This window comes from Bufo gargarizans, chromosome 4 (genome assembly GCF_014858855.1).
Source record: "Bufo gargarizans isolate SCDJY-AF-19 chromosome 4, ASM1485885v1, whole genome shotgun sequence".
Classification (NCBI taxonomy): Eukaryota; Metazoa; Chordata; class Amphibia; order Anura; family Bufonidae; genus Bufo; species Bufo gargarizans.
The window spans coordinates 188,538,975-188,550,211 of NC_058083.1; the positions used below are offsets into that span (position 1 = coordinate 188,538,975).

The 11,237-nt window shown below is 45.1% G+C and overlaps 1 protein-coding gene across 1 annotated transcript in view; it reads right to left on the minus strand.

Annotated features, from left to right (window-relative positions):
• The window catches only part of LOC122936091 (T-kininogen 1-like), a 120,507-nt gene extending 110,742 nt beyond the window's left edge, over nt 1–9,765 (minus strand). The window contains exon 1 of the mRNA XM_044292105.1: nt 9,493–9,765. Within this exon, the coding sequence (XP_044148040.1) occupies nt 9,493–9,678 (186 nt within the window). The 5' untranslated portion in view covers nt 9,679–9,765. The remainder of the gene's footprint in view (nt 1–9,492) is intronic.
• Between the last annotated feature and the right edge of the window lie 1,472 nt (nt 9,766–11,237).

An 11,237-nucleotide genomic window follows, 5' to 3' on the forward strand; every position in this document is an offset into this window, starting at 1 on the left:
TCGCAAAGCAGTTGTACCTAGGTGGGTGTTGGACTTCCCGCGACTCAGTTTCTTTTGGCACAGGTTGCAAATGGCATCTCTGTTATTAGAGGCAGACACACCAAAAAAAAAAAAAGCCACACTGCTGAGCTTTGCAATGACGGCATTCTGGTGGTGGAAACAGCATGCGTTGATTGGCGTGCTGTCTGGCTGACCCCGGGTGCCTATACATGCTGTCTGACTGTGCCACTAGCTCCTTGCGACGACCTCTCCCTGCTTCCAACTCGTCTCCTCCTCCTCTCTGTCTCCCCATCTGAACTTTCCCCCTGTTCTTCTTCTCTTCGAGCGGGCACCCACGTGACATCCACGGACACATCGTCATCATCAACCGCTTCACTTGTATCTGACCACTCAGCAAAGGAAGCAGCAGCGGGTACAACATCATCATCATCACACCATACGTCCATGTGTGTAATGCTGCCTGACTGAGAAATATCCCTGTTATCTAGATCCTCTTGCAATAATGGTTGCGCATCACTCATTTCTTCCAACTGATGTGTAAATAACTCCTCTGACAGATCAAGTGAAGCAGCTGTGGTGCTAGTGTTGGTGGTGGCGGCAGGTGGGAGAGTGGTAACTTGAGAGGTGCCCCGAAGCTGAGCTGGAGGAGGATGGTGCGTCAAGGTTCCGAGCGGAAGCTGTAGAAGATTGGGTGTCCTGTGTTAGCCAGTCAACCATGTCCTCAGAACTTTTAGAGTTTAGGGTACGTGGCCTCTGAACACTGGGCATTATTCTAGGGCCAAAGGAAATCACAGCACATATTATATTATAAAAGTGCGTTTTTTAAAGAAACTAGCCAACAGAAAAGGGTAAGAGCACTATATATTGAAAAATCGGAATATAAGGATTTTAATTAGCCAAAAAAAAAAAGACTTTTGGGGAGTGACAGAAGCCCTTTAAAAAGGGCTTTTTGGGGTGCTGTCAGGACGCTGTCCTTACAGCAGATCAGATGAGTCTTTCAGGACTGGAGTGGACACTGAATACACTGGCCTAGCTATTAATTTCCCTATTAAATCAGCAGCAGCTGCACTGTCCCTCCTCTCACTAAGACTGCAGCTTCCGAATGAATCTAAGATGGATGCTGTCCTTGCTTTATGCTAGGAGGTGGGAGGGGATGCTGCTGATTGGCTGGAATGTGTCTGCTGACTGTGATGTACTGGGTCAAAGTTTGCTCAATGATGACAAATAGGGGGCAGACCGAACATCGCATATGTCCGCCTGCCGCAGCGAACGCGAACGAGCGATGTTCGCCGGGAACTGTTTGCTGGCGAATCCAGGGCAGAGTCGGTGTTCTCCCGTTTTGTGGTTTATCAGGAGATGTTGGACTGGGTAAACCAGCTGCGAGGTGAATCCATTGAACAGTTGGTGGTGCCCCAGGCTTATCGCAAACTCGTGTTAGAGTTAGCCCACCAACATGTTCTCGGGGGTCATCTGGGAATGCAGAAGACACAGGACCGGATACTACAACGGTTTTATTGGCCCAGTATATTTAGGGAGGTGGAAGAATTCTGTAAATCTTGGCCGACCTGCCAGGCAACTAGCCCCAGCACCTTTTTCGCAGTCCCTTGGTACCTCTCCCGATCATCGAGGTGCCGTTTGAGCGAATCGCTATGAACCTCGTAGGCCCAGTACCGAAGTCTGCTAGAGGACACCAACATAGTCATCCTGGACTATGCCACTCGGTACCCGGAGGCGGTGCCACTGTGACATACATCAGCAGCTAAGGAGCTAATGGAGATGTTCTCCCGAGTGGGGCTACCTAAAGAGGTTCTGACTGACTAGGGGACCCCTTTTATGTCCAAGGTCATGAGGGAACTCCGTAAGTTGCTGTGTATCAGACAGTTATGGACGTCCGTGTTCCATCCACAAATTGATGGTCTGGTAGAAAGGTTTAAAAAGGGTGGTGTCTAAAGATGGGAAGGATTGGGGCCTTCTTCTGCCCTATCTCATGTTCGCAGTGTGAGCGGTACCCCAGGCTTTTACTGGGTTCTCGCCCTTCAAATTGCTTTATGGCAGACATCTTCGTGGTTTGTTGGATGTGGCCAAAGAGGTGTGGGAACAGCAACCCACTCCGCATAAAAATGTCCTGGAGTATGTTGTCAAGATGCAACAGCGGATAGAGACCATTTTACCTCTTGTCAGGGAGCATATGGAGGCCGCTCAGCAAGCCCAGAGTCGGATCTATAATCTGCTCGGGTCCGGAACTTTAACCCTGGTGACCGGGTTTTGGTACCGACTGTGGAAAGTAAGTTCCTGGCTAGATTGCAGGGGCCCTACGAGGTACTCGAGAAAGAGTTGGAGAGGTAAGTTACAAGGTACACCAGCCAGGGATGCTGAAGCAGAGCAGGTTTACCATGTTAATTTACTTAAACCTTGGAAAGATAGGGAGACCTGTACTGAAGACAGCCCGCGGCCGGGATTTCTAGGGGAAAAGGTTCCGGCTCCTATGTCTGATGCTACGGAGGCGGTTGCCACAGTAAAAATTGATGACAGCCTAAACAGGCTCAGGAGACCAGGGAGTTCGTTAGTCGGAACACGGATGTGTTCTCGGAGCTCCCTAGATGCACTTCCACAATCCAGCATGACATTGTCACTGAGCCTTAGGCAAAAGTCCGGTTTAAGCCATACTGGGTATCCGAGGCTCGGTGACAAGCCATCTCGGAGGAAGTGCAGCTCATGCTGCGGCTAGACATCATCGAGGAGTCTAAAAGTGAGTGGGCCAGTCCTATAGTCTTAATATCCAAGCCGGACGGGACGTTACGGTTTTGTAACGATTTTCGTATGCTGAATGAAATATCTAAATTCGATGCATATTCCATGCTTTGGGTGGATGAGCTTATTGAAAGATTAGGCCAAGCCCGGTATTTTTCTGTTTTGGACCTCACCAAAGGGTATTGGCAAGTACCCTTGACGGATGCTGCTAAAGAGAAAACTGTCTTCATTACGCCAGAGGGGCTGTACCAATATAAGGTGTTACCCTTCGGTCTGCATGGCGCCCCTGCCACTTTTCAATGTCTAATAGACATTGTGCTTTATCCACATCAGCGATACGCCTCGGCTTATCTGGATGATATTGTCATTCACAGCACCGACCGGGAAAGTCACCTGCCCAAAGTACAGGCTGTAGTGGACTCCCTTTGAAAGGCTGGTCTAACAGCTAACCCAAAAAAAAAGTGCGATAGGGTTAGAGGAGACCAAATACCTAGGGTATGTCATTGGGCGTGGAGTCATCAAATCCCAAGTAAACAAAATAGAGGCGATAAGGAATTGTCACCGACCTGTCACCTCTTGGCAAGTAAAGTCATTCCTGGGAATAGTGGGCTATTATGAGGTTCGTTCCCCATTTTGCCACTTTAGCAGCTCCATTGACAGGGCTCTTGAAGAGACGGAAGTCCATGGTTGTCCGCTGGAATGACCAGGCGGAAGAGGCTTTCTCCGCTTTGAAGTCATGTGGATCCCCGGTTTTGGTGACGCCTGACTTCGAAAGGGAGTTTATAGTACAAACCGATGCCTCCGAAGTAGGCCTTGGTGCTGTACTGTCTCAGGAAGTCAACTGGGAGGAGCATCCCGCTGTATTCCTCAGCCGTAAGCTCACTCCAGCCGAGACTAGGCACAGTATAGTGGAGAGAGAGTGCCTGGCCATCAAGTGGGCACTCGAGTCTCTCCGCTATTATCTGTTGGGGAGAAAGTTCAGTCTGGTGACCGACCACTCCCCTCTCAGGTGGATGAGCCTAACCAAAGAGAGGAATACTCGGGTCACCAAGTGGTTCTTGTCTTTACAAAACTTTAAGTTTTCCGTGGAACATAGGGCAGGCAGATTACAGGGAAACGCGGATGCCCTGTCCCGCATACACTGTCTGGCAAGTGTTCACCCCCTCAGGGTTGAACAAAGTAGGTAGGTATGTAGGAAGGCGCAAGGGTCCGTCATCGACAGAAGGTATGTGTCACCGAGATTCCTGGCCTTGGTGAGGTAAGAGCCGGTAATTTTAAGTGTCAGCAGCAGTTAGTGCTGACTGACACTATTTGTTAGTTAGTATGGCTGTAGAGCCGATCCGGGCCAGCTCTTATTGGGAGCAGCCAAAGAGCAGGGTGGGTGGCTGCTCCCCATTCTCCAGGCCGCGTTTTGGCTGGGATATAAAAACCCAGCCAGCAGTCTCAGCTGAGTGGATTATACTCCACTTCACAGTGAAGCTGTGGAGACGCTGTGGTTTTGGGAGCTCTCTGCGCTGAGGTCTGAAGACCGTGTGTCAGGCGAGCAGGCATCCTTACAGCCTGCAAGTGGACTTTCTGAGGCTGAGCATTCAGCCGGGTGTGAACTAACACCCAGGATACCAGGTGAATCTTCTTTTGTTTTTTTCTGTGTGTGAACAAGAACCAAGCCTGAAAAGGGACTGTTCTGTTATATTATGAGTGTGAATAAACACTGAAGATTTATTTAAAACCTGGTCCATTGCCTTTATATTGCGTCCGCTAACCTGCCTACCAGAGTGAATCCCCACACTGTGTACATGAGCACTAAAACTGACAGTGCTATACTCTGCAATAGATGAGTATTGCAGAGTATAGTACAGTCATCAGCCTCACTGGATCTTCAAGATCCAAGTGGGGCTTGAAAAAATAAATAATAGTAAAAAAATATATATTTTACAAATAGTAAAAAAAAAATTCCAGTAAAATTGCTTTCCCCATATCTGCTCATTTATAATTGATTAAAAAATAAAATAAATATCATATCATATATATCACGTGGAGAACCACAAAAAAAAACAATGACCGAATTGCAATTTTTGCACACCTCATCTCCGAAAAAATGTAATAAAAAGTGATCGAAAAAGTCATATGTACCCCAAAATGGTACCAATAAAAACCACATCTTGTCCCACAAAAAAAAACAAGGCCTCACATAGATCAGTCACAAAAAAATAATTATTGGGCAGCATGGTGGCTTAGTGGTTAGTGCTGGGGTCTTGGGTTTGAATCCAACCAAGGACAACATCTGCATGGAGTGTGGACTGTGTGGGTCCCTGTGTTTGCGTGCGGTTTCCTCCCACACTTCAAAAGACATACTGATAGGGAACTTAGATTGTGAGCCCCATTTGGGACAGCCCGATGCAAATATCTGTAAAGCTCTGCGGAATATCTCAGCTCTATATGTGTATAAAATAAATAAATAAAAAAGATTACAGCAAAACAAAATCCAGGTACGACTCCTTCCCTTCTGAATGCTACCATGTCCCCGAACAGCAGTCTATGACCAAATATGGGATGTTGCCGTATTTAGGAAAATGCATAACAACTTGTGGGGTTCATTTTCTTCTGTTACCCCTTGTGAAAATGAAACCTTTGGGGAAAAAGCAACATTTTATTGTAAAAAAATTAATTTTTAAATTTTCACAGTCTAAATTCACTGCACCCTTCAATAAATTCCTTGAGGGGTTTAGTTTCCAAAATGGGGTTCTTTTTTGGGAGTTTCCACTGTGGGGGTATCTCAGGGTTTCTTGAAATGCAATATGGTGCCCGAAAACCATTCCAGGAAAAATTGCCCTCCAAAAACAATATTGCACGCCTTTCCTTCTGTGCCCTGCTGTGAGCCTATACAGCAGTTTACGACCACATAAGGAGTATTTCTGTAAACTGCAGAACCAGGGTAATTAATATTGAGGTTTGTTTTGCTGTTAACCCTTGCTGTGCTACAGAAAAAATGTTTTATAATGGAAAATCTGCACACAAAAAAATAAATGTTTAAACTTCATCTCCATTTTGGCCACTTTCAGATGAGCGAGTGGTACACTCTAGACTCGGAAAGTGAGTATAAGACAGCTCCCATCCTGAACTTCCAGCACTGCCGGGGTCGCATAGCATTATATTGATTTATGATACTATGTAAACGTTAGAGGTCTGGAATGTATTGTATAACACTGACATAATACTGTCAGTGTTATCAAATGCATCCCAGAACTGTAAGGCCTCTTTCACACGGGCGTCATATTTTTGGCCCGGATAAGAGGCGGGTGCTTTGCGGGAACACGCGTGATTTTTCCGCGCGAGTGCAAAACATTGTAATGCGTTTTGCATTACAATGTGAGAAAAATCGCGCATGTTTGGTACCCAAACCTGAACTTCTTCACAGAAGTTCGAGCTTGGGATTGATGTTCTGAATATTGTATTATTTTCCCTTATAACATGGTTATAAGGGAAAATAATAGCATTCTGAATACAGAATGCATAGTATAATAGTGCTGGAGGGGTTAAAAATAAATAAATAAATTAACTCACCTTCTCCTCTTGATCGCGTTGTTCCCGGTCCCTTCTTTACTTCTTTAATGATGAGCTGTGGGCTAAATGACCTGTGGTGACGTCAGATCACATGCTCCAATCACATGGTCCATCACCGTGGTGATGGAGCATGTGATCTGACGTCACCACAGGTCCTTTAGCCCACAGCTCATCATTAAAGAAGTAAAGAAGAGACCGGGAACTACGCGATCAAGAGGAAAAGGTGAGTTTACTTTTTTTTTTTTTTAACCACTCCAGCACTATTATACTATGCATTCTGTATTCAGAATGCTATTATTTTCCCTTATAACCATGTTATAAGGGAAAATAATACAGTGAATAGACTGTCACTTAGCAACCATACGTGAAAATCGCACTGCATCCGCACTTGCTTGCGGATGCTTGCGATTTTCACGCAACCCCATTCATTTCTTTGGGGCCTGCGTTACATGAAAAACGCAAAATATAGAACATGCTGCGATTTTCAAGCAACGCATAAGTGATGCGTGAAAATCACCGCTCATGTGAACAGCCCCATAGAAATGAATGGGTCCGGATTCAGTGCGGGTGCAATGCGTTCAACTCACGCATCACACCCGCGCGGAATACTGGCCCGTGTGAAAGGGGCCTAAGGGTTACATAGCATCATAAATAAATATAATGCTATGTGACCCCGGCAGTGCTGGAAGTTCAGGACGGGTGCTGCTGCATACTCTTGCAGTGAGTCTGCAGTATGCAACTCACTCGTCTGAAAGTGGTCTTTCCTTTAATTCTTGTATAACAGCTAAAGTGTTAACAAAGTTTCATAAATCAGTTTTGAATAATTTGAGGGGTGTAGTTTCTAAAATCGGGTCATTTCTATTATGTCAGCTCCTTAAGGTGACTTCATAACTGAATTGGTTCTTAAAAAAGTGGGTTTTAAAAATTTTCTTCAACATTTTAAAAATTGCCTTTAAAATTCTGAGCTTTCTAAATTCCTAAAAAAAAAAAATGACATTTACAAAATGATGCCGACATAAAGTAGGCATATTGGGGGTCATTTATTAAGCCCCTGTGCTGGCGGTGGATCAGCCAGAGTTATGAAGTGGCGCCGGCCCCTACATAACTTTGGCGCATCTAGCACCACTTCTAAATGTAAGCCAGCTTCCTTGCTGTCTTAGGCCTCATGCACACGACCGTTGTGTGCATCCGTGGCTGTTGTGCCGTTTTCCGTTTTTTCGCGCGGACCCATTGACTGTCAATGGGTCAGTGGAAAAATCGGAAAATGCACCGTTTGGCAGCCACATCCGTGATCCGTGTTTCCTGGCCGTGAATAAAATATGACCTGTCCTATTTTTTTCACGGCCAACGGTTCACGGACCCAGTCAAGTCAATGGGTCCGTGAAAAATCACGGATGCACACAAGATTGTCATCCGCGTCCGTGATCCGTGTCCGTTTTTTCCTATCATTTCAATGGCAAACTTGACTTAGATTTTCTTTTAATTTTTCATGTCCGTGGATTCTCCAAAAAACAAGGAAGACCCACGGACGAAAAAACGGTCACGGATCACGGACCTATGGACCCTGTTTTTGCGGACCTTAAAAAAAAACGGTCGTGTGCATGAGGCCTTACATTTAGACCATTTCTATGCCTAAACCAGGTATAGAAAATAATGAATAAGATGGGTCTACAGGCCAGTCCCCTTCCCCCGCCTTTCTGTAAAGAAATTACTATTTTATGTGGTATCACTCTCCATCTTGAAAGCAGAGAAATTCTAATTTCAAAAACTGCTAATTTTTTATCATATTTTCAAAAAAAAATTGGATCTCTCTGGTTACTTTGTTACCATGCCAGAATTAGCTGAGCAGAGCGGGTTCCTGCTTCTGCCTGCTCCACATGGTGCGCTCCTGCCGCTACTCCCTGCACTGCTGCTGCTCATTCATAAATTTCACAATCCGTACTCCGTATACCTCTGACTTGTAAGCAGTGTATGGAGAACTGAGTTTTAAACGCACAGTGAAAATTTATAAATAACGTATATTGGAAAAAGTTTTTTTTAGGGCATTAGGAACATCATATTAAAATTTAACTCAAAGGGTTAGTTACTCTTTAAGGCCCCCTGCACACGAACGTGTGCTTCCCGTTGCCGTATTCAGGACCGCATTTGTGTATCCGCAATACACGGGTGCAGTTCCGTGGGCATTCCGCAACACGGATGCGGACCCATTCACTTGAAGGGGTCCGCAAATCCGGAGATGCGAAATGGTGCGGAACCGAAGCACGGAACGGAACCCTACTGAAGCACTACAGAGTGCTTCCGTGGGGTTTCGCCCCGTACTTCTGTTCCGCAAAAAGATACAACATGTCCTATCTTTTTGCGGAACGGCCGGATCACGGACCCATTCAAGTGAATGGGTCCGAGATCCGCTGCGACTGCCCCACGGACTGTGTTCATGCATTGCGGCTCGCATTTTGCGGGCCGCAGCACGACCACGGGGTGCACACATTCGTGTGCAGGGGGCCTAAGGCCTAAACTGTCTGCAGATGCAAAAGCTTAAAGGTTTTTCTGACTGTTTTATACCGATGACCTATCCTCAGGAAAGGTCATCAGTATCTGATCGGTTGGGGTGCTACACCCAGAATAACTGCCGATAAGCTGTTTGAGGAGGCTGCAGCTCTCTATAAGAAAACCTAATGCAGCTGAAATATCGTTCTCCTATAGAAAGTGACCAGCAACAAGATATATAGATTCAAAATTGGAAAACATGACCATCATTCTGAAGGAACATGGTAGTAACAATAATAATACATGACCTCTAGCAGTCAGTGATGTGACAAACATTCATATGCATGCACATTTATATTCAATTCTTCTTTATAAATGCAGATGTTTACTATGCTAATCTAAGAATGATGATGGGAAAAGGGTTTGGTGCATGTCATAAACACAATGCAGGTCGTTAGCAAAGGCTTTACGCCTGTTTTTGGACTAAAAGTCACTCCTATCAGTTTTATAATGCACGGATCTCACAGATGTGATACATTTATTAACAGGCCTGCTCCTCCGAATAAATTGGTTGCATCTTTTGCTTTTTTCTGAGACTGCTGTGTGAAATGCCAGTTTTTAGTAAATGACCCCCATTGATGTAATAACAAATTATCAATTTCAGTTAAAATATCATTTACATTTACCAACCTTTATTTTGGCGTCGGTAATTCTGTATAAAATAAACTGGTTCCCATCTTCTTTTTCATTATTGAAGGACTTCAGAGCCTCATCTACCGCATTGAACACAGTTTGGTCATTACAGTCGGCATCAATAACGGTGGCAGAGCCTAGGAGACAATGACAGCAGAGTAGAAGAATGGGCAGGAGCCTCATCACTGACACTGATTCCCCTAACCTGTGATTAGAGGGGATTAATCAGAAGATTGTAGGGATGTGTAGTCCAGGCAGTAGTGGGGAACTTAGAAATAACCTACGATTCCAGAACAAGGTCATTGAACTTTGATGATAAATATTTCCCAACTTACACCTTGTAAATAGTTGTCAACCTTTGCACCAACAGACCTGTGCTTGTCTGTGTAACCCATGACTTAATAGGAAGAATTTCCTCCATCTACTAATACCTACCCTGATCCCCTTTAAATAATCACACCAACACTAACTTGCTTTGGTAAAATGACCATGACGGCCAAACTTTATTATTCCACACATTACAAGCAACATCTTACACCATATAACATGAATAATAATAATAACTAGAAAAGGTACAATTTCTGGGGAAATTGTGTGATGTGTTCTTGCCTCCACCAGTAGCTTACAACTGGAGTGGGCGGAGTAACTGGGTGGAGTGTAGACTCCGCCCACTTTTATAAATTTTGACCTTTGTCTCACACTGACCCACCCTGCCGAGTTTGGGTGCTGTGAGAATGACAGCTGTTTAAAGGTTTCTTATTGAAGTCAATAGGGAAAATCTGATTGGTTGTTTGTGGCTCCGCCCACTTTTTAGCATCCCCAAAATGAGATATACATTGGCACAGTCCTCCAGTGACCAACTGTGCCAAGTTTCGGGAACCCTGCCATTAACAGTCTAAGAGCAGCGGCAGTTTGAATTTTTCCCATTTAAACAAATGGCTGAAATTTGATTGGCCGTTGTAGACCCCGCCCACTTTTTAATTTTTTTTGACCCCAGTCACCCAATGACCTACGGTGCCTAGTTTGGGTATTCTGGCTTAAATACTGTGAGAATGACAGCAATTTAAAAGTTTCTCATTGAAGTCAATAGGGAAAATCTGATTGGTGGTTTGTAGCTCCGCCCACTTTTTAATGTCCCCCAAAATGTGACAGAAATTTTCAGGTTGACCCCATGACTAAGTGACCCAAGTTTGGTGACTTTAGTTTAAAATCTGTGCGACTGGGAGCGATTTGAAAATTGTCCCTGTCAAAGTCAATGGGAAAAACATGGATTTTGGGGGCCCTGTCCCAGGGGCCCGGAGGGTGGGATCGGGTAACAAAGCAAAAGCAAGGTACTCGGGTGGGTGCCGACCAAGTCTGCAAAGTCTGGAATTTGTACTCCTAAAAATGTGGGAGGAGTAGCAATTTGAAGTTCTCATTAAAGTCAATGGGGAGATTTTGATTGGTTCTGTATGGCCCCGCCCACTTTTTGGGGTCCCCGAAATGTGCCCAAAATTTTCGGGTTGACTCCATGACTAAGTGACCCAAGTTTGGTGACTTTAGCGTCAAAGCCTGGCGAGTGGGAGCGATTTGAAAATTTACCCTGTCAAAGTCTATGGGAAAAAAGGGGGCTTCCGGGGCTCGCCACGGGGGCCCCGGGGGTGGGATCGCTCCACAAAGTAATAGCAATCCGATCGGGTACAATCTGCACGTTTTGGTAAATTTTTGTCTATGTAGTGTAAAAACTGTGGGAGGAGTTAGGG